Source organism: Urtica dioica, chromosome 11, assembly GCF_054948205.1.
Source record: "Urtica dioica subsp. dioica isolate 48M chromosome 11, U.dioica_male_clone48M_v1_H2, whole genome shotgun sequence".
NCBI lineage: Eukaryota > Viridiplantae > Streptophyta > Magnoliopsida > Rosales > Urticaceae > Urtica > Urtica dioica.
Genome location: NC_142766.1, coordinates 19705202 through 19728469, shown reverse-complemented (window position 1 = coordinate 19728469; position 23268 = coordinate 19705202). Strand labels below are relative to the sequence as shown.

At 34.3% G+C, this 23268-nt stretch overlaps 2 protein-coding genes across 4 annotated transcripts; one reads left to right on the top strand and one right to left on the bottom strand.

The window, feature by feature from the left end:
* Positions 1 to 3969: 3969 nt before the first annotated feature.
* On the top strand, positions 3970 to 7414 carry LOC149382103 (CASP-like protein 5A2). Of its 2 annotated transcripts, none has more exons than XM_089629779.1 (5): positions 3970 to 4141; positions 4237 to 4321; positions 4403 to 4686; positions 6458 to 6590; positions 6825 to 7414. In XM_089629779.1, exons 3-5 carry the CDS (start codon positions 4460 to 4462, stop codon positions 7014 to 7016), a joined length of 552 nt encoding a protein of 183 aa, XP_089485905.1. In that variant the 5' UTR covers positions 3970 to 4141; positions 4237 to 4321; positions 4403 to 4459; the 3' UTR covers positions 7017 to 7414. The 2 variants fall into 2 exon arrangements, with proteins under 2 accessions (XP_089485905.1, XP_089485904.1); XM_089629778.1 differs by having other exon boundaries at positions 4225 to 4321.
* A 6860-nt stretch (positions 7415 to 14274) lies between these two features.
* Positions 14275 to 19914, bottom strand: REV (Homeobox-leucine zipper family protein / lipid-binding START domain-containing protein). 2 transcript variants are annotated; one of them, XM_089601076.1, is made up of 18 exons: positions 19327 to 19913; positions 18383 to 18951; positions 18210 to 18289; positions 18011 to 18101; positions 17841 to 17936; positions 17652 to 17768; positions 17479 to 17562; positions 17226 to 17381; positions 17036 to 17110; positions 16845 to 16951; positions 16584 to 16767; positions 16270 to 16458; positions 16091 to 16171; positions 15837 to 15971; positions 15390 to 15739; positions 15194 to 15299; positions 14931 to 15080; positions 14275 to 14858 (listed from the first exon to the last, which is right to left on the bottom strand). In XM_089601076.1, the coding sequence occupies exons 2-18, from the start codon at positions 18866 to 18868 to the stop codon at positions 14706 to 14708; spliced, it is 2640 nt and encodes an 879-aa protein (XP_089457202.1). In that variant the 5' UTR covers positions 18869 to 18951; positions 19327 to 19913; the 3' UTR covers positions 14275 to 14705. The 2 variants fall into 2 exon arrangements, with proteins under 2 accessions (XP_089457202.1, XP_089457201.1); XM_089601075.1 differs by having other exon boundaries at positions 15194 to 15739; positions 19327 to 19914.
* Positions 19915 to 23268: the final 3354 nt, after the last annotated feature.

Genomic DNA, 23268 nt, shown 5'->3' with positions numbered 1-23268 from the left:
TAGCGCTCCACCATTGAACCATGAAACGCTATAATGCATATAATGAATTATTTGAATAATATTTGGTTCGGTTTTAGTTTAGTCATATTTGAAAATCATGAAATCAACAATCAAAACGATTTCATAAACTAGTTCGGTTAAATAAACAAAAAAAAAATTTTGCTGATATGGTACAAAAATTTCGATTTTAGATCGGATCAATTACAAATTAAATCGAGTGTGTGTGTTATATTTTACTCGTATTGTTATATTTTGCGTCAATGCACTTGTTTGATATTTTGTATGTCTAAAAATGGATTAGTCGAATTTCAACTTCCTTTTGAATGCCATCTACGGGTCATATTAGTGTGTCATGTATTACTCGATTGAGTTCGCTTGTCCATCATACGTATTATTTGCCGTATAATTATTGTTGTCCTCAAATTCGTTGCGCGTTTATGTTCGAGCAAAATAATTCACTCAATCTCCAACAAGTTATCATTATCATTGCATTGAAATTTGTGAAGTTCGCGTTAATAACTTAACATTTTATTTATTATTCATTTATCCCATAACCTTTGCATATTTCATATAGTTTCCCTAATCCTATCAGAAAATCTCACATCGACCAAAAAAATATTATTTATACTCTAATACTATGTTAAAACATCATGGAGTTCCATTTTAAAACTAACTGACAATAAGAATAGTAACTCGAAAGTTTTATAAGAAGCACAAATGATACATCATCGGTTTATGTGCGACTTCCTGATACACCTCCCTCGCAGATGGCCCAACATCGAAAATGAAGTTGGCTCTGATAACATATTGTGTTATAGGTTGCTGAATGAATATTATGAACCAAGAAGAAAGATAAAGATTTGGGAACAAATTTAATCCCCGTTAGAGTCGTATTTGACCGATGTGTATTTAAATAATTAACATAAAATAAAGTGAGTGATCTACACACAATAATTACGCATATCACATGTAATATCGAAGCCGTATAGAGGACTCGAGGAACCTCATTGAGAGATACGAGAGGTATAACTCGCAACTATTTTTCAGGCAGTTAGAGTTCATGCAGTTCTTCTTCTAATGCTCGGTGATGATTCATAATGTCTTGTATTTAATCACGAAGAGTTATTCCAGTATCATGCATTATTGAAGGGTTTATTTTTTAAAGATCGTTAATGCGGTTCTCTTTCATGTTATAAGACTAGACATATAAACGTAGCTAAAACTAACTAGAATTGTGAATCGTATATTTATGTATCTCACAATTCATTTATAATTTAAAATTAGAACAAAAAAATTAATATATTGAATGAAAGAATCAACATGCCGACTATTACTTTGATTTTAATATTAATAAAATAAAAATGACATATATAAATTATAAGTTTAAGTTAAGTATTGCTTTTGTAATTATATCTTTGATTTTAAAAAAGTCAAGTTTTTATCCTAGTTTTTAAGAACCTGATTTGGAAAAATGATACAAATATACCATGTGTTTTAGTGAAATGTCGAATTTAACATTTGGTTTTCAAAATGTCGAGTTCATACCATCTGTTTAACTAAAATGACAAAATTATACAATCTGTTTAACTAAAATGACGCAATTATACCCTGAAATAGACAATAGCACCACGAATCTTCTTTTTATTGAATTTTCATTGACGTTGACTATAATATTTATATATAAACACCAGTTATCTTTATTCATTCACGACATATATGTAATTTATTTAAAGACTAAAAAATAAACAACAGTTTCTTAGTCGTGAAAAACACAAAAAGATGCAAATGGGTAAAAAATCGACAGTTGATAGTCATCAAAATCACAAATTCGAACATATAATCAACGATTTAGAGTTGCAATTCAAACACGGAATGAAATAATCTATTGAGAGATATGAATTTTATTATTTAATTTCAATTTAAGGCTAATTTTTTTCAAAATTTGAAATTTGAAAATTAGGGTACTGGTTTCGATTTGATTCGGTTTTTCTTATATAATAATTAATATTAATGAAAGAGAGATTTGTGATACTGTTATCCATTTAAGGGTATAATTTCGTCATTTTAGTTAAACAGAGGGTATAATTTCATCATTTTAGTTAAACAGAGGGTATAATTTCGTCATTTTAGTTAAACAGATGGTATAATTTCGTCATTTTAGTTAAACAGAATGTATGAACTAGACATTTTTGAAAACCAAATGTTAAACTCGACATTTCACTAAAACACAATGTATATATGTGTTATTTTCCCACCTGATTTTTCCTTATTTATCGTCAAATGAGGGCCAGATGAAGATCTTCTCGATGAAAGCTTAAATTTTCCTAACGAGAACAGAGGTTACGACATCATTGAAATAGTTGACAATGGACATCAATATATATATATATATATATATATATGTATATATATATATAACTTTCCCTTAATAAAACAAGTTAATTTAAGAAAAATGTATAAGGATTTAATTTTTTGGTGCTCTAGCTATTTGGCCATTTAAAAATTTAAGTTTAGAGAAATAATCAATGTTTTATTTAGTTAGTAAAGTAGGTATTTACCAAAAAAAAAAGTGTTGACATAGTTATAAATATTCTTTCTAAAGAAAATCTACAACCCACGTAGAATATCACTACATAAAAAATAGAATATAAAAAAGTAGGTCACTATTTTAAAATTTTAAATTCAAACACGAAAATGATTATTTAATACTAGAAATATAAGATAAAAAATATAAAAATTGTAATCGAATCCCGTTTAATATAGCACATTGACGAGACCACGTGAAGAATACCCTGGACAAATACTCAACATAAAAAACACCATTGATGAGCCAAACTAAAATATGGTAATGTCCAAAAATTTCAATAAATAACAAATATTATGCGTCAAATGTAATCAAATAAACAAATGACAAGTTAAATTAGACACGAGTTCAACAATATTACATGTGAAATGAACCACAATAAACAAATGACAAGTTTTGAAAATAAGAGATCTTAGCGACAACACATCATCAATTCGAATTTTAAACTGAATAACATGTATTCAAAGACCAACTCCATAAATTCAACACTCGTCAAATTAATACACAAATATAAAAATATAGAATCTTCAATTAAATTCAATTTCTGATTTTCGGAATCCAAATAGCAACATCAATACAGAAAACCTTAAACTTCTATCTTTAAATTTAGACCGGACATATTATTGGATTTTCTTTGCCTCGATCACGAAGACAACAATAGTGAACTTCACGGTCTCGTCCCATTCACCGAATCATGCCGAAATACTTAGAGAGTAAAATCCCCATTTTGTTCAAACCCTAATAAATGTTAAATTCTCATGAAGAACGAAAAAAATCCGACCTTCTCTCTCGGCCGACTTCTCTTTCGCGCCGAACACCCGGCGATCCCTCTTCGGCGAGCTTCCACCCTTTCTTCTCGCTTTACGTCACAAATTGCTCTTGCTCAGAGAGAGAGAGATAGAGAGAGAGAGCTAATATAAATTAAAAGATATATATATATATATATATATATATATATATATATATATATATATATCAATTGAAAATAATAAGGCCTCTAGATTTACTTCTAATTTTGTTACAAATGTTATCATAAACGTTTTTCACTGATTTTCATACAAAATGAAATTTTTGTAAAAGTCATGGAGATTAATCTTGTCACGTCAGCATCGGTGGCTATATTTGAAACTGTATTAAATGTTGGTTAAATAGCAATTTTGACGTTTGAGGTTGTTTAATTGGCCTAGTTTTTCTTTATTTTATTTCTTTTTATTTTAGGGAGTGCAAAGGCGGGTTATCTTAAACGGGTTTCAAACGGACCGTGAAACAATACCCGTCCGTAATTACGTGGCATACCGGAGCTAAGGTCAACAAATCACGTAGCGAGTGCTTCTCACTCGCCAAGCAAACACCTCACAGAGCACTGAACACGATGTTTTGCCGAAACTCCTTTAAAAAAAAAAAAACATAACCCCAATTCCCTCGAATTTTCTCTGCAAAATCTCTCACCAACACGACCACGGAGGCCAGGGCGAGAAGAGATTCGTCCCCGGAATCCACCGTCCTGATCCGCAAATTCGCCGGGGGTCTCTCTACTGCTTCCCGGGAAAAGCAAAGGTAAGAAAAAGAAAACTAAAGTTCAGCTCCTGAAGAATTCGAAGACGATATCTTATTTTTTATTTTTATTAATTATCGCTCAGTGGTCGCTACAGGAGGAAAAGTTCTGAGCCGAGAGATCGGCGATGAACTGAAAAAGCGAAGCTGAGGGTTGTGTTTCCCGGGGAGAAAAAAGGAAAGGTAAGAAAATGAAACGAAAGTCCAGCTCCTCAAGAATTGGAAGTATTTATTTTGACCTTATTACCTTCAACTATCGTTCAGCGATCGCTACCGGAGTTAAAAAAAAGGTTCGAGAAAAGCTGAGCCGAGAGATCGGCGATGAACGTGAGCCATGCGTCGGTTCATCCAGTGGAAGACGCGCCTTCGACGGAAGGAGCGAACGGCGGAGCGGCGGCGGCGGCGCCGAGGGTTAGAATGACGGACGTTCAAGGAATGCCTGGGACCGCCGGCGGACTGGCTCTGCGCGTCACCCAGCTCGTTTTTTCCGCCGCCGCACTCGCCGTCATGGCCTCCACCAGCGATTTTCCTTCCGTCACAGCCTTTTGGTAATGCTCGCCGACTCTGTTTATTTATTGATGAATTGATTGGTTAGTTGAAATGTGGAAGTAGATAAATTAATGTTTATCTATCACAGTGCTACGTAACAAGATTACTTGCATCAAACTAAGTTTCTACTTTTGTTGTATTGATCCGAGTCGGTTAATCTTACGTCATATTTTATCGTTTCTATGGCTGTTCTTGATGAGATTGTTTCGAAGTTAGACCGTAATAGGAGAATATACAGAGCGATGGTAACGGTTGTAGTTAGATTAGGAATGAAATGACTTGGTAGTATTGTGACTCCATTGATTGGATAAGATGTTACTTACTTTTGCAGGTATTGCGGTTTCCATTTATATATAAATTTTTTCCTTCTTATTAGTTAACATCGATGCGGATTATAGTTTATCTCGTTATCGCTATAAGGAATACTGATTTGTCCTTCATAGTTAAATTGAAGTCTGTAGATACAATGACGTAATGTTAGGTAATGTTCAGCGTCTTTATAGAATCTCAATTAAGCTTTCTAAAATGGTACACCTGGTATTACGGTAACATGAATGTGGTTGGATTTAGTTATAGTAGCTTATACAATTTCAGTTAAGATTTCTATAACGTTAGTACCTAGTATTTTGACATTCGATAACGCTGCTATTGAGACCCACGGGGCTTGGGTCGAGTGGTCAAGCCAATGCTTTTTTCTCATGAGGTCTGGGGGTTCTATTCCTCATGAAGTGCATACCAAGTTATATAATTGAGATTTCTCTTCCCAAAAACTGTAGCGTTCAACGGAATAGACAAACTAAAAATAATAATAATCATGCTTCGATAGAGCGGGGTGGTGGTTAATGCTTATACCGTAGTCAACAATATTAGTATAATTATTCTTGTAACAAATGGTTATCTCACATAAAAATCTTAAAATTCCGAGCAAGAAGGATCATAAAAGTACTGACGGCAAGTTGATTCAAGTTGTTTGGTTCACTAGAATACTTATTCAGATCGTTGTCATGTTTAGAAGCTTCCTCATATCAAATTTGTGATAACATGTTCACAGTCAGCAATGTCCAACAAAGCATTATATACGTGTTTTGATTGGTAAGGAGGAGTGTAGTCTTAATATTTTAATTTTTAATTTTTTTCTTAACCAACGCTGAACAAGTTGTTTCTGAAATGGTATTCATTCTGTTTCTTACCCTAACCTGATGCTATGCTTATCAAAACTTGCCATTGAATTGCTCTTTAGATTGAATGGATTGGCGGCATATTTCGTAGAAAAATCAAGAGAGGCAACAAATGTATATAGCTTTATAGACACTTCTCTGATATATATACATATATATATATATATATATGTATATATATATATATATTATATATATATATTATCCAACATGACTTATTAGTTTTTTTATTATCATTTTTGCCTTTTCCATGACTCGAGCCCATCTCCTCTTATCATATACGCTTCTTTGACCAGCATCAGCGGTGTATAAACATTACCAACCACAGTTACTGGATTTTACATCTGTTTTCATTGAATGTTAAAATGTATTAAAGGCATTGCATGAAAAGTACACATTTGGTTGCCTGGGTCCAACAGAACTCATGTCTCAGTATGCAAACTATTCTCGAATTTATCTATGGTGTAGATTTAGCTTTGAGTGCACAGGTGCTACTAGTACATGAAAATTTAACATATATGCTTTTTTTTTTTTATATATATATTGGGTGTTGTTTCTCAACACAAGCTCTTTCCGATGTTTGCTATTTCAGCTATCTTGTTGCAGCAGCTGGGCTGCAGTTTTGTTGGAGCCTATCCTTAGCCATTGTTGACATTTATGCCCTTTTGGTGAGACGCTCTTTACAGAGCCATCGAGTTGTGAGCTTCTTTACTGTGGGGGATGGGGTAAGTTCTTCTCAAAGAGCAAATAGTGAAAAAAAAATATATATATATATATTTGGGTAGGCTTGTAGAATTTAAACTGGCCGGAATAGTATTTTGAAGTAACAAGAGAATTTAGCTCATGAAAAAGTCTCTATTCAAGAAAAAAGATTATTCGGAAGTGAATTTTTCCCCTCCTTGTATGTTATTTGTGTATGCGTTTCATTGCTTAGTGAGTGTGTTTTTCCTTCATTGCAGATGACATCCACTCTTACATTTGCATCAGCTTGTGCTTCTGCGGGCATAACAGTTCTAATAGACAACGACCTCGATAGTTGTGCTCGGAATCACTGTGCTCAATTCGAGACCGCCACAGCCATGGCCTTTGTGACATGGTTCGCTACACTACCTTCTTTTCTCTTGAACTTCTGGTCGCTAGCGTCAAGGTAAAACGAGCAAATGAAACTTCAGAGATAAGTGAAATGGCAGTTCGGAGTCTTCGGACGGAGTAGCGTTATCAATATTTCATTTCAATTACTTATTTTTCCCCTTCTTCCGAGTGGCGATGGAATGAGTTAACCTGAAATTGAAAGTTGACTGTAATTTTGTGCATATGCTGTGTTTCTTTCTGTGTACAAAAGTTTTCAGGCGCCGGTCCATTGTTGGTATCCCTTCAATCAAACCTGAGAATTGCATTGATTGAATATACATGAGTAGCATGGATTTTTTTTTTTTTTTTTGGCATGTTGGCATATACTTGTGATTTTGAACTTGTGTATTTGGCATTTGATGTTACGCTGAATTGTTCTCTAGTATGCTTATACATGCAGTTTTGGTTTCTTTTTGTGTTGGTTGGCTTGTTATATTGAATATTGTTTGTGGTCTGTCTGGCTATTGACCTTGTGATTTGTGATCCTGTAATCCATTTTCATTTCTTGTTACAACCTTTGTAAATTAGCCAAGCTTTCATGTTTTATTTAAATAATACTACTGTAAAAGCTAATTGGTGAATTCATTTGTATTGCCTATTGACAAATGTGCAAATAAGGATGGACTTGGTGAATCTTTTTTTTTCTATGTCAAATTTATGATTTATGTTATAAAAATAAATAAATCAGTTTCGCTAATATGCCAAAAAAAATTTAATAATAATCTTCTTTCTTAGTTAATGTTTGATTAACTGAAATTTTCAGTTTAGCCGACGGAGTGAGTAAAAAGCTTATAATAATTAATTAGTGAGAGGAAATCACACCGGAGAAAGCAAAAGCCTTTTTTAGGCCTAAAGAAAAAAAAGAAATCACATAAAGAAAGTATTAGAATTTTGTTCTTCCACGCCTGTTGATATGATCCTACAAGCGAAGAAGCGAGGAGTCAATTTCATTTCCCACAGACAGAAATGCGCATTTGTACAAATGCCTAAAGAGCAATAGTACTTAATTCTTATCGCTCTGCGTAAATCACTTGCACGTAAAATACTGACAAATACACGATTGTTTTTAGGCTTTAATATTCATTTTGAATTGCTAGGTAGAGACAACTAACAGAAAAATTGACCACTCAATGCAATTTCACTTCCTTGAAGTAGCTGGATGGTCTCTCATCAATGACAAAAAAAATATATATATATATATATATATATATACTGGTTCTTTAAATCTGTAAAATTTACAGTCCCCAAATAATAATAGTAATAATAAATAAATAAATAAAAAACACGGTTAAACAGAATTCCTGAAAACATATCAAAACTGATGACAATGATTATTATTTTTATTTCTCTTGCTTTTCTTTTTCTACAATTATTAATTGCCCATCTGCAAAAAGTAGAAAATTTGCTCCAAATTCAATTCAAACATAATTAGTGTAATCCTGAATCCTGATAAAGCTTCATACGAACATCTGACTCTTGAGGTTTGACTCTAAAAAGAAACAAAAACGGTTGTACCAATCGCCAGACTCTCATTCGCATCATCAATGGATGGATTGAAACTAGAGAAAAAGAAACTTTCTAAACGTAACGTCCTGTTATTATTAACAAAAAAAATTAGATAACTAGACTAACTTTTTATTGTTATAAATAGACAACATTTTATAAATTTTATATAAATAATCATAAAAATGACATGATATTTTTTATTAAATGAAATGGTAGAGTATGTACGTCAATTTTATACGTGTAAATACATGGACGCAACTATTTAAGATTTACGAAACTTTGACTATATAATAATGTGAAACTGTAAATATGTCTACATAACTAATGGACCCTATTATTAATTATTAATGTACGTAGTATGAGAGTGTGTACTATAGTGATTTTATGCATACAAGATTCCAAATATATAAATAAAAACTTAAATTATGGTTATGCATAATTCATTGCATTAACCGATTGGGCATCTTAATAAACCAAAAGAATAAACAAATCCTTGACATATGCTTGAACGAAGGATTTAGACTCACTTTGTATTTTTTTATTATTATTGTTAAAATGCTCCTCCACCGAAATTATTGATAAAAAAATAAAAAACGATTAAATTTCAAAAATTTTGTCTTTTCTATAAAAAAAATGTGTTTTTATTTATTCATAAAATACACATTTTGAGGGGCTTCCATTCTCGAAGGTCTTCTCCGAATCAGATTAGCGTCTAAAAATAAACCATTACTTAAATATGAGATTAAAAATAAACCATTACTTAAATATGAGATTTAGATCTAAGAAACAAAACTAAAATCACAACAATAAAAAATTCGGTAGTAAAAATAAACTATATTTAAATCTAGATATTGAATTTATTTTCTTAAAAAAATCCGCACCAACAACACAAATTTCTATCTTTAGGTGTGGTAAATTAGCATTCTCAGGGGATTTTGTTTTTGGAGGCCTTCTCCGACTGAGATCAGCTTCTAGGAATAAATCATTACCACTCAAATATGAGAGATTTAGATCTAAAGAATGACACTAAAAGTCACACCAATATAAAAATTTATAGTAGAAATTATATTTAAATTTATTATTGAAAATTATAAAAGGTTAAAAAAAATCCCTTTATGACACCAATAAAATCTCACACGAAGACTTTCAAAAGAGTAAATATATCTAAACCTCCTCACCATTTTTCGGTGATTGCCCTTAACCATGACCAGAAAAAGAAACAAAACCCTATAAAATGTTTATTTTTGAGAGAGAGAGAGAGAGAGAGAGAGAGAGAGAGAGAAAGAGAGAGAGAGAGAGAGAGAGAGAGAGAGAGAGAGAGAGAGAGGCATATATTTTGAATTAAAATTGTTGTTTTTTAAAATTAATTTAGATGTACTTTCATGCTAAATATATTGATGCTTAGAAAAACGTGTGTGTGTGTGTTTTATTCAAATATGAGGTTCATTTTCTTCTCATCTATTTATTTATTTATTAGAAGGCTTGGGGCCGTTTGGTAATGTTTTCTGTTCTCGTTTTCTGTTTTCTGATTCTAAATTTTAAAAAACAGTTTTAGAAAAACTGTTTAGTTAAGAATTTAGAAAACAGGTTTAGAATCATGTTTCTGTTTTCTTTGAAATTTGTTTAGAAAACAGAAAACAATGAAAAGTTGTTTTCTATTTTATCTCTATACAATTGAATAGAAAACATAACCAAACAACATTTAAAATATTCTGAAACGTAATTCTAAATCTGTTTTTTAAATTTAAAAATTAAAATCAGAAAACAGAATTTAAAAACAGAAAACGAGTTTAGAAAACTAAACCAAACGGTCCATTGATTTTTTCTTGACAATCAGTTGACCGCTTTCAATATAAAGTAGCACAGCCAGACTCTCAATGGAAAGAAAGTAACATCATTTCATATCACATATTAATATGTCGATCCTGTTTGTATGATAATAATCACGTGGAAGAACTATATATAGTACCATATTCATAATTGCAACGAACATAAAATAGTAATTTCTAGTACCAGCCTTAAAATAAGAGTAAATACACACCAACCACCATAAATCGAGCCATAAATACAAAAGCCAACTAATTATTCTCAGCAGCAACATTATAAAAAAAAAAAAAAACAAGAAATTATATTGATAATTATGCGGATATATATGGAATCATCTCATATACTGAAACAAATATTTTTTTTCTTTATCATTTCCAAAACTCGGCGGAAACGTCTCAAACACATCTCTTTGCGTCATCCTCTATGAATCACACACACTAAAAAGTAAATAGTATATATATATGTATATACGCGCGCGCGCGCGCGCACACACACACACATATATATATATATATATATATATGTATGTATATATATATATGTATATATAATATTCATGCATTAAAGAACGAAACTAGGGTTTGAAATCATTTTCCGTTCCCGTATGGTCCACTTGGACGGTATAAATATGGAAAATATATATGTCAGCTTTGATACTTCTTTTTTGCTCTTTTTCCCTTTTCATGGTTTTCTTCGGTCAGCTCTTTTTCATTCACATCTTGTCCCACAACAATACACGTATTCGTAATAATATACAACTGTAACAATAAACGTACACACACATATATTAGTGAAATATAAATATCGTACGATCTGGAATCGTGAATTTACTAGTTACCAAAGCTGAACGTGGCTGGCTTGACCGAGTGAATATGGTACAAGCCACAACCAAAAACAGGTCTAATTCAAAATGCAATATTATTGTTATATATGAATTAGTTTGGCCATCAAAATTCGTTCTTTTCTTCGTTATATATATATATATATATATAAAAGTTACAACTTCAGACGTCTTTTTTTTCTTCGTGAAAGTGAAACCATCGACTTGATATTAAAATTAAGTAATAATGATGATAATAAAAGTAATTTTTGGTTCAAATGCTATTGTTTATTTCAACGTTTGAGCTAGTTGAAATTATAACCCAGGCATGCAGTTCTGAAGAACATTTTGTGCATGTACTACAAAAGGAGAGGACAAAGTAAACAAGTTGCAGAAAAACAAACGTATCCGAAAGACAAAATGATTGTCAAACATTTGGACCTATTAATTCATTGCTCATTTAATTCTTCAAAGGACACCTTGAAAATTACGTCACTCTCAATAATGTCGGACATTATTATTAATAACAAAGCCCTAATTTTTATTTATTTATCAAGAGCTTGTCTATCTGCTTATTTCCGCTGTGATTTGTTTTCTTTTTCTTTTTTCTCTTGATCTTGGCTTGTGGCTTTGGTATAAGTTCTTATTTTTACTTCATACTTTCGTTCTTATGTTTTTAGAGAAATTTAAAGAGAGTATTGAGAGAGTTTTCTACTTGTATACTGATGACATAAAATTAAATTTATTTATACTAGTTTCATGAGTTCATGAGTAATAAATATAAGAGGTATACGTAGTAATATAATTAAATGCGTAGAACTAAGAAATAATAATTCCAAGATAGAGACTTATTTTAAGGTAGTGAGGTCAGCTCAGAAGAGCTCTGAGATTAGAGAGTGAGCTTAGATGAGTTGAGTTCCGAGCTGAGTTGATTAAGGCTGTAAAGTGTTTTTATGTCTTGGTTTTTAGGTAATTGGATTTTTTGCTTAGTGATGGGGAAGTTTATAATGTTTGCTGGTTTTTTTGGTGGAAAATCATTAAATGTGAGAATTAAACAAGAGCTTATAATGTTTTAATTTTTTTTTTTAAATGTACACGTAATTCATAAGCAGCTACACCACTTGAATCGAATATCAAACATAATAATACCTTGCCTTAACTTTTACGACTTGACAAAAAGCATATTTAATGTACGTAATGATAAGAGAACGGTAATATATGCATTATTCCTCACCAACACGACAAAAAGTCGCACCTTTTTTTATGTTACCAAATAAGTTATCATTGTAAATTTGTAATGTCTTTTGGGTTGTCCTTATTTACCCAAACATGCAATATTTACGCACAAAAGTTTCTAGACGTTTCACAGCATTTGTTTTGCGTAGTGGATTATGAATGATGACACATTGAGACTTAGATTTACTAGTGAAATTATGGACTTATAGAGAGTGTTGTCACTCTGAGCTACATTTATTGAAGTTTGAAACATCAATATTAATATTGAGACAAGATTTTAAACAAAAATATACATCGGATAAATAAATATTACAAGTCAGGGTAGTGAGTTAATTAAGTTTGGTGATCACCATGTTTTTTTTTTTTTTTTTTTTTTTTTTATTTAGTCAAATGATGATTACCATTTGTGTAAATATTTAAGCTCGGTGAAAAATAGTCCACTATTTATCAAGCGTGGTACATATTATTTACATTTACATGATCGCTCGTTTTCGAGCTAGCGTGCGCCTATTTTTGTGACATTATATCGCCATAATTAAGTTTAAAATTTAATATAAAAAAAATATCTACCGAGAGGACTTCTTAACTCAACAAACAATGTGTTTCCCGTTCGAAAAATATACCTGCACTAACCTGAAAACTGAGGAATCCACGAGAAAGGAAACGAACTCTAAAACCGAGAAAGCAAGAGAAGGAAAATTGTTCAGCCTTCGAAAGCACTCAAATATAGTTGCACGTTCCGTGAAATATAAACACAGATCATATGATTCCAGGTCAAATAAAAAACTAGGAGAGACCAAGAAGCATTCTATCCTTATCCTTCATATACTCTTCAAACAAATGGGAATCTAATTAAGAAAACAGAAAAAAGTCAATCAGAGTTGAGCATTTTTCAGTGTTCGACGCTACATTAGAGTATTTACAATCAATACATTTTCACAAACTTTGCAAAGTCACAAATTCTTCGTACTGGGTGTTTTTTCAACATATATGAATAGTTCATTTACACATTGAATAATTTAGTGATAAGGAAATAATGTCAACAAAGAAAGCCGTTATCTTAATATCATAATCTTTTGTATATTTATTTTTACTAGATTTTAAAAAAGGAATACGACCACAGTATTATTTAACATTTTAAAAGAAAATATCAAATTATGTACGTTTTTCATGTAGAAATTTCTTGGACATCCGCATAAAAAAAAGAAGCATATTATCCTCTTTTTAGAATAATATTTATGCATTTTTGCCCTTGACAAACAAGATCCTTTGTCAGACGTTCATGAAGCTTAAAATCCTTTTCCGGATGTCTCTCGTACCGTAGTTACAAAATCTAAATTATGTGCAATAAAATATATAAATGATTTATAATATTAATAATATGCAAGCCATTAATTTGATTTAAACGTGGTAATAAGGGGTGATGTGTGATGTGTCGTGGAATCGGACGAGAGGAATAGGACAAAAATAGAAGACAAAAGGAAAAGAGATGACTCCGACACAGAAAGAACAGCATAAAAAACATATATATATATATATATATATATATATATATCAGAGAAGCAAACCAGCATTGTCATGTCAAATTCATTAAATGCTTTCATAAATAATGAATGATAGGTATAAGACTTCTAATGAGTGACTATTCTCATGGCATGTGCCGTACTGATCATTTTCTCTCGCTATCTATGCAAACTTTATATTGATTTTGTTTTTTTAAATTTTAATTGAAAAAGAGCACTTGGTTTTGATTCAACAAAACAAAACCCCTATGCCGCTCATTTCTTTTTCTTTGCCTTGACTTACAAGTTTGATCTCCATTTTTTCTTGGATGGCTGATTCAAAATGTTTCACAAGAAAGCAAAATAGACAGGACAACACAAAAGAAATTAATAAAGCTTCAAGAACTGAAGCAAAGCCAGGTAATTCCTTCATAATCAGTACCATTACATAAAAAGAAAAAAAGAACACTAAAAATAAAATAAACTTTTTTTTTCCATCAGTTTACTTTACCTCTTCTCATCTCTACTGTGGGACTTCACAAAAGAACAATACATATAATTTACATAAACACAAATACTCTAAAAGAGTTTTTTTTTTTTTTTTTCCAAGTCAAAATTAAATTAAATTAAATTAATAAAACTTCCAAACCTGAGGTCTGATTCAGGGTTCAGAGACATAACAAAACTTGGTGTACATTTTTGTCCCCTCTTTGCCCTCTGATTTTTTTCCCTTCTCCTTTCATTGTAATTCTTTGGCTTCTAAGTTGGAGAAGAAAGAAATGAGACAAAAAAAAGAACATGAAATGAAAACAAACCCATCACACAAAAGACCAGTTCACGAAAGAGAAGGCCAAACAATGAACATCGTTGCTGTCCTCCGAGGCATGCACTTTCCACGCCACCGCTTGTTCATACGACACATGCCGTCCCATTGTCGACATGCAAATCCCGCCCGGTAAATACGCTACTCCCTAATTAAAAAAAAAATAAAAAAAATTAGACCATTTTGTGTGAAGAAAATTGGTGTTAAAAATATAATATACCTCTTGCATTAGTTTGGAAAAGTCGGTACACAAGGCCTTGCGACCGGACTCGTCGAATATCTTATCCAACGTGATGTCTTGAAGCGCCACCAGTGTCGTCTCCAACATGTCAAGCCCCGCCTGGTTCGCAAATATGAATACCGGCAAAGACTGTTCGACACCCAAAAAAAAAAAAAAAAAATACAAATATGGTTAACTTTTTAATTTTTCTCGAAAAAAACCGAAGTTTTAAAAAGGGTCGGAAATCGTTTTGTAGTGCGTACCTTCAGCGAACAGCACAATATGGCGTCTTGATGCTGCCATAGATACTTTAGCATCGAGTCGTTCCCCAGAGAATCCGATCTCACCAATTCCGACCCCGTATACAAACTGAGAATAAATAAATAAAAGGGTATGAATATATAATAAATAAAAAATCCTTTTTTTTTGGGTGGTGGATGAGAAGAATTAGGAGTTTGCCTGTAGCTTTGGCAGATCCAATTGGCGAGGGTGAGAGCTTCGGGAGAGCCTTGGGAGAGCTTTGGGGCGACTCCTCCGGAGCTCATTCCGGACGGAGATATCGCGACCGCGACTCTCTGCACCGACGAAATGACGCTCCGGACATACTGACGAGCCATGCTCGCCACGTTCTCCTGAAGACTGCTCTCGAAGGGAAATTGGAACGCGATGGTCAACAGAGACCGCGAGTTTTGACCCGACGACGAAGAAGACGAGTCTCCGGCGCCTCCGAGGGCCGTCGCGGACCCCACTTCTAGGCTTGAAGTGAGGTCCAGAGTCCGGTGCGACGGTAGCGAATCTTTTGTTTCGGACTGCGGTTAGTTGAATGGCGCGGTTAGACATTAACGTTAGGAAGAAGAAGAAAAACGAATAAAATTAAATGAATGGATGAATGAATTAGCACGCAACTGATTTTGATTCGAGCGGAATGATACGGAAACCAGAGGGAAGTAGCGGGGCATCATCTGGAAACATTTCGTCGATCGGCGCAAATACAAGTTCTGAACATGCACCGACTGCATTATCATCAACTCCGCTGCAAATCTGCAAGGGAAAAAAAAAACACAAAACAAGAAAGTTTGTTGAGATTCAGACATCAATTTTGTTAGGTTTCGCAGAATAAAAAAAAAAAAAAAAAAACCCGGCGAAGAGAAAAAGAGCACCTGTAAAAGATGGATATCCCTCGATAGAAAAGCGTCTTCTTGTGCAATCGAATGTCCTTCAAGCCGAACGACTTCAAGTAACTGAGAAGATGACGAGCAAGTAAAAACATTATTACGTAAAAAGATTCACGTAGATAGAGAAAACAGAAAATATTGAAAGAAAAAAAAAGCATAAACACCTCTTCGTGCTCAATAGTGTGACCAAGTGGCATGATAATTTGGCTGCCGGTAAAGCGAGTGGGTCTCATCCCGGGATAAGCATAAGAGCCCGCTTTGAGTGCCGTGGCCGTGTACCCATCCACGTTAAAGTCAGCCCATTCCGACCGGTGCTCTCTCAAGAATCGAACCAGCACCGCAGGAGGGACATTCTGGTAAATAGTACACACACACACACACTCTGGAAGTTAGAAGCTGATCTAAGGAAAGACGAAATAGCATATCGAGATCGAGAGAGAGAGAGAGAGAGAGAGAGAGAGTTGGGAAGAAGTTGTACTTGGAGAAGCATGGAAGCCTTTGCACAAAGAACACCACCGAGGAAAGCAAGTGAGTTTGCAGGATTGCATATCGTGCTCATATTCTTGCCCGAATTCACCGCGATCGTCACGTCTTCCGTACCGTCGACATTCAATATCGACCATCCGTCATCGTTGAATCCATTCACAGCGTCATTAAAACCTCTGCGAGCGAGTTAAAATCAAAACCATCAATTAGTGAAACCAAAGAAGATTGAATAATTTTTGTTTTTTGTTTTTACCTTATTAATCTTTGACTAAAAGTTCTTAGCACAGCTGGCTGCCGGCCCAGACTGTACACGATCTCGCCACTTGTCTCCTGCGCTATTTGCCTGATATAACGCAGTGCCTATACAGCATGATTTGTGTCACAAGGCTTCCTCGACTTTTAATTTATAATCAAAGAAATAAATATAGTTAATTATAGACTCACGGCAATGGTCATTTTTTGCGCCACAACTTTAGATGATTCATACAGCGGCCGTAAAACTTCCGGTACACTCCACGCCTGTCAAAGGAGACGCGGAAAAAAAAAAGTTTGAAACTTTCCCGATCCTGAGCAAGAGAGAGAGAGAGAGAGAGAAAAAAAAAAAGGGCGGGCAAAGTATTAAAAGAGCAAGGACCTCGAGATTCAAATGATCGACGATATGAATGATCGAGCCACCACCGTCGCAGGGCCTGATCAAGTACCCACTTGGAAGCATCTCGGCTCTAACGAACTGACCGGCCGCGGCCGAATTCGGGCCGGCCCCGGAACCAGACAGAGACCTCTCACAAATCTACAAGACAACATCCAAAAAAGACAATCAACCAACCAACCTAAGAAGAAATCTTCACACAATTGGACTTGTTGCGACAAGAGAGAAGAGGTGTTACCACGAGACTCCCGTTGTCTAAGGTGGTGGTGTATCTCAGCGTCCAAAAGTCTCGAGCCGGAGCGAGTGTCGTTGGAGCAAACGTCTGGAGACAAAGATTCATCACGTAAGAGTTCAGACAAGAAAGAGAGTAGCGGTGAAATAGATACCCAAAAAAAAGCACTAAAATTCGACCTGTGTGTAAATCAGCTCAATTGTTCCACCGCCATTTCCGGCGGGGAACATGGTGAAAACCTCGAGGCTCCGACAATCCCGGAACCAAGATGGACGATCTTTAAGGATCTCCGCGATCTGTTCATCCCAAATCCCCCCGTTAGAACCAGAACCAAACCCCACCTAATCCGGCGAAACTAGGGTTCATACCTTGTTCGGCTCGAGGCTAACAAGACCGCAGGCTCTTGCCGCCACTCCACCGCAACTTTGTGAAATAGCAAAGATCCCAACCGAATCCGGACCAGGCTGATCCCCAAACACAACCCCAATATCAACATCTCAACTCAATTAAGAAAATCAAAACTAAATAAATCACAAACCTTCATCCCAGGCATCTGGACCCAATCGACAGCAGTTCCTGTAGCCTTGGAAAGGAACTCCGCCAAGGTCTCCTCCGCAATGGAGAGGAGTCTGATTCCAATACCCAAATCAGTAGAGTTCTATATCATATATATACACACACACACACACATAGATACCAGAAATGAAAAAAAAAAAAAAAGAAAGAAGAAGAAATACCCAGCAGGATTAGTAGCATCTCTAGGAGTGGTGGTGACAGCGGAATCGCAACTAGCATCCGTGGTGGTTCCGCCGGGTCCCTAATGAATCAATCGAATCGAAATCAAAATCAATCGAATCATCCGAAAATCATAATTGGAATTCGAAATCGAAAATCGAATATCAGAGCTTACGGCGTGGAGTTGCTGGCGCATGAAGCCGTTTTCGCAGACGAGGTGGGAGACCTGTTTCTGGAGGCGGTCGTTCTCCTCCATGAGGAGCTTGTTCATGGCGGACAGCTTGCGGTTCACAGTCTGGAGCCTGGAGGACTCTTTGCGCTGCTTCTCGCGGCACCGCCGGTTCTGGAACCAGACCTTGATCTGCTTCGGCTCGATGTTCGACAGGATCGGGCACTCCCGGATCAGCTGCTGCCGCCGCATCGACGTCGGCTTCGGGCACTCCGTGTACACTCTCTCCAGCGCCTCCACTTGCTCCGCCGTGTAACGGACGTACTTCCCGCCCTCCACCTGGTGGTGGGTTTCCGAGCTCTGATCCTTTGCTCCGCCGTGGCTGTGGTTCTGGTGGTGGTGCTCGTTCATGCTGCTTCCGCTGCTGCTCTCTCTCTCTCTCTGGCTCTGTTGCTGGTGATGGTGCTGATGATGACTCATCACCATCGCCATCTCTCTTGCTCTATCTAGGGTTAGGGTTTTGGTGGGCGAGCTAAAAAGGCGTGGTCTTTGTGCTTTGTAAACTCCGTCCTGTCCTGTAGAGAAAGATGAGAGGTGAGAGGTGAGAGAGAGAGAGAGAGAGTTTGTTTCTTTGTGTGTGTAACGTAAAGAGAAAGAGTTGTGAGAGAGAGAGAGAGAGATTCTTGGTTTCGTGGAAGCGGGGAGTACTAGCTTGTGGGTTAAGGTACACGAATAAGGAAAAATGGGAGAGGAAATCCGGGGATGGGTTTTCTTTTTTCTCAAAGAGGGAGTTAAAGGGAAAAGGGAAAAGGAGGAAAGAATTATTCCAGTTTTTCTTCTATTTTTGTTCAAACAGGCTTGAGCTTCTTCTTGACAATAACGACCGCGACAAAGTTTGTAGAAATTATAAAACAAAAAAATTTTAAAAATAAAATTAAAATAGAACCCACCTTCCAACTTTGGTTTTGTAAGTTTCAAAGACTGGATTTTGACTCTGGTTTCTTTGGGCTGATCGTTTTTTCCAGGCGGATAAGTATATATAAAGAAAACATTTTTATTTTCTTCTTCTTCTTTTACTTCACCAACAATACAGTTGTCCGTAGAAAGAGAACCCGGAATAGAGAATTTGCAAAAGCATTAACGGAAGATACAGAAGAACAAATGAGTTCTCTCTCTTCTGTTATATATATATATATATATGTATATATATTAGTGGGAAATAATAAAGCGAGACAATGTGCTTATAGGACGACAGAAGAAGAAGAAGAAGAAGAAGAAGAAGAAGAAAAGTGACTGAGAGAAAGTCTAACTAAGCTGATGACGATGAGAAGGGTACAAGAGGAAATGGAATGAAGAAGAAGAGGAAATTTAATTTATTTTGGGTATTTATGATTTTATTTATTGTTGTTCTTCTGTGCGGAGTATGAGAGAGAGCGAGTGATCTGACTCTGAGCGGAAACAGTGAGAATAAAAAAGCAAGAGAGAGAGAATGTGTTTTTAGTTTGCACGCATATCGACAAACTTACCAGAGAAAGAGTGATTTAATAATATTAAATGAATTTTGAGTCCCTGCTTTTCTTCTGAATTATTTTGTGTGAATTTCGGTTCGTATTGACGTGCTTGTCCCTAATGTTTGTTTGAAATGACGTATTTAGGCCCCAGTGGCAGTGCCAGTGCGCTCTCTCTCTCTCTCTCTCTCTCTCTCTCTCTCTACTTGGAGAAAGGTTTCAAGTTAAACATCAAATCTATATTGGGTTGTAACAAACGCTTTCATTTCGTATCAATGTCATATTCCATATTTGTCTCGTCCTCCATATCATTTCAATCTTTCTTGTTGATATAGCAGGCGATAAATTACCCCCCGACTGTTTCCGGGGTCAATTTGGTAACACTAACCATTTTTTTTTAGAAAAATATCATATCACGGAAACTTTCAGTTTAGAATCGAAAATTTTTGCTCATAAAAAAATTAAACGACGGCTTAAATCGGTTTTGAAACAGATTTATATAATAGATTAAATTGTATATTTTTTTAAAGTTGAAATTATGTTTAATTATATATAAGATATTGCACACTACTATGCAGACTATTGAAAAGAACGGGAAGTGCCACTTCCGATTTTAATTGCTTACTGGAAATAGCAATTCCGCTAGGTAAATTGGTGTCTTCCATTACTTAACGGAAGTGGAATTTCCATTAAGCTTAATAGAAATATGGATTTTCATTAATTTTCATTAAATAATTAAAAATAATAATAATAAATTCAAATTTAAATGGTAAATAAAAATGGACTAAACTATTAAAATATAAAAAAGGTACTAATATGTAAAATGAATTTCATCTTTATTAATAACTTTAAAAAAAAAACATTACAATAAGATTATGAGTAAAACATTATAATAAAACTAAATTTCATTAATAGTCATGTTTTTAAAAAGTTTATATCAAAATCATCATCTATTTTTTTAGATAATAACTATATACTTGTAGACAATATTGTAGAGATATATTTGTAGAGAATATTGTAGAGTTATGTTGTTGAATTGAAATGTGAGTTGTGAAAAATGAATTGTGAAAAATGAATTAAAATGAGGTCTATTTATAGTGAATATGTGGAAATAGCCTGTAAGTGTAAATAAAAGAAGTATCAGCCAACGTCTAAAATTTTGTAACGGCCTAATTGAAGCAAATGCATTGCCACTACCACCTTCCGTCACTACCACTTCTGCAAGTGTATTGAAATTTTTTTTCCGTTTCCAAGACATACGAAAATTATTCCTTCTATAAGGCATGAAATAGTGACGGAAGGCCTTCCTTCCAATAGCCACCATGATGCAGAGTTAATGTATGTGACAATCTGTTTCGATGCAACACATGGAAATATAAAACAGTGCGTGAAAGTAAATGACACAAAGAATAGGCAGTTTGCGAGTGTTTGGTAATCTTTGATGTCAACGCTCGTATACACTCAGTCACGAAATCACAAAACCCTAACAACACTCTAACCCTCAATGAAACAGGAATAGCATCTAGACAGTCACACCACACACATCACACAAATAGTTTTTCAGTCCGCCGATCTTGCACGTCTAAGAACCTTAATTGGGTGAATGAATGCGTCAAGAGATCACTAAGGGCATTGCTTTTATAGTATTCAACACTTTTGAAAGTCGAAATAGGGTTACTTAACCTATTTACGCGAAGAAAATATATATAGAAGGTCTTCCGTATATCATCATGGCAAAACAAGATACTTGTCCGAAATACATATTCTTCACATAACGGCCAAGATATATACCAACATATCATGTAGCATGTTGCATGACATCTTATCTTGCCGTAAAACATAAGTTAACAACAAACTTAAGAACAACATTAAGAGCTACGGTGAAAAAAAAATTAGATAATGAATGAAAACCAATTTATTAAAAAAAAATTGAAAACAACTATGTTAAAACTTATCCGAGTAAATATTAAACACGAATAAGATTATAATTTCAAGATTTACATTTGATAAATCAGAAGTAAAATCATCTATACGAGATGATGTTGATGAATGGCTCTTGAGCTCATCTATCATGAACAAACCAATCTTTGCAATTGTTAATACCTCAACTGTTTCAGGGTTTAAACTCCAACTCCTATAATCGATAATGTGCCTCTACTAAATGCGACTTCAGATGAAACAATTAAGACCGGGATAGTAAGTATGCATCCTTGACAAGATCATAACCATATTTTCGTGTTGCCTCCATCACCCACAGATGTCAAATTTATATTGTCTCATGGAACAAACTTGCCGAGACTTGACGAGTGTGATCTCGTCATGTTGGGACTTTTCTTGAGATCTCAAGCAACTAGACGATGAACTAGGAGATGTACTCACACCACATACACATCAATGAAAGGTTTGAAACATAACATGACCTGTTTATTAGTCGCGGAGCTCAACTTGGGCTGTGATGCGATCTTCCTTTGATAAGTCTTGAAAATAGTATAAAACCATCTACAACCCTACTATGATTGTATGTAAGGTAATCATCCCCAATAAAATCTTTTAAGTATTGTAAACATGCCATGTTTTTTATGGTGTTTATGACAAATTTATTTTATTATTGTATATTATTTGGTTTGTTATGGATTGAAGATGAATTAGTCGTCTTCCATTATCCTTTTTGGATTTCGTATTAGGTTTTTGTCTATAATGGCTCGAGAAATCATAGTCACGGGATCGCGGTTTTTTTGGAACTATTCATAGTCACTGTGAGTATTAATTTAAATGAGCCTTACATGTGCTCAATTTGAAGATGCTATTTGCGCTTTTACTTGTTGAAAACATGTATAAAATGTGTGTTCACTTGTATTTATTGATCTGTTTCGAATTAGGCGTGTAACGTGTATTGTACTAAAATGTCATTTTATTGTAACCATTATCCTAATTCTAATGGATGCTTTGTGCAATTTTAAAAAACATCGATTATACATATCACGGTTAAAATCAGCATTCAATGTAGACAAATTTGTTGTAACTAGCCAACCCCTAACTATTTTTAAAGATTATAGTCAAAGTTTCAATTTATTAAGAAAATAGCTCACCATGCCGAAGTAAATTAAATTAACTATAACAATTGATTTAACTTACTTCGGGGTGGGATATTTTATTAATAAAATGAAATTTTAACTATTTTATAAAAGAATGATGGACTATTGGATTATTGACCTAATTATCACTTTTAAGATAAATAAAATGATCACTTACTCAATAATTGACTATTTTCCAAAAAGATAATGTAACCTTGATTATTTATCATTGATGTGTTTTATGTGGCTTAGATTGTTTAATTTGTATGTATTTATAAATATAAGATATAATAGAATCATTTAACTGAAT

Bases quoted from the DNA above. Each gene is read 5' to 3' on its own strand.
- REV (XM_089601075.1), bottom strand. From the start codon at position 18,868: ATGGCGATGGTGATGAGTCATCATCAGCACCATCACCAGCAACAGAGC. The intron at 17,563-17,651 runs GTCGAATTTTAG...CTTTGTCTCCAG, and splicing joins TTGAGCTGATTTACACACAG to ACGTTTGCTCCAACGACACT. The intron at 16,459-16,583 runs GTACAACTTCTT...ACTATTTACCAG, and splicing joins AGGCTTCCATGCTTCTCCAA to AATGTCCCTCCTGCGGTGCT.
- LOC149382103 (XM_089629779.1), top strand. From the start codon at position 4,460: ATGAACGTGAGCCATGCGTCGGTTCATCCAGTGGAAGACGCGCCTTCG. The intron at 4,687-6,457 runs GTAATGCTCGCC...TTGCTATTTCAG, and splicing joins CCTTCCGTCACAGCCTTTTG to CTATCTTGTTGCAGCAGCTG. The intron at 6,591-6,824 runs GTAAGTTCTTCT...CCTTCATTGCAG, and splicing joins TCTTTACTGTGGGGGATGGG to ATGACATCCACTCTTACATT.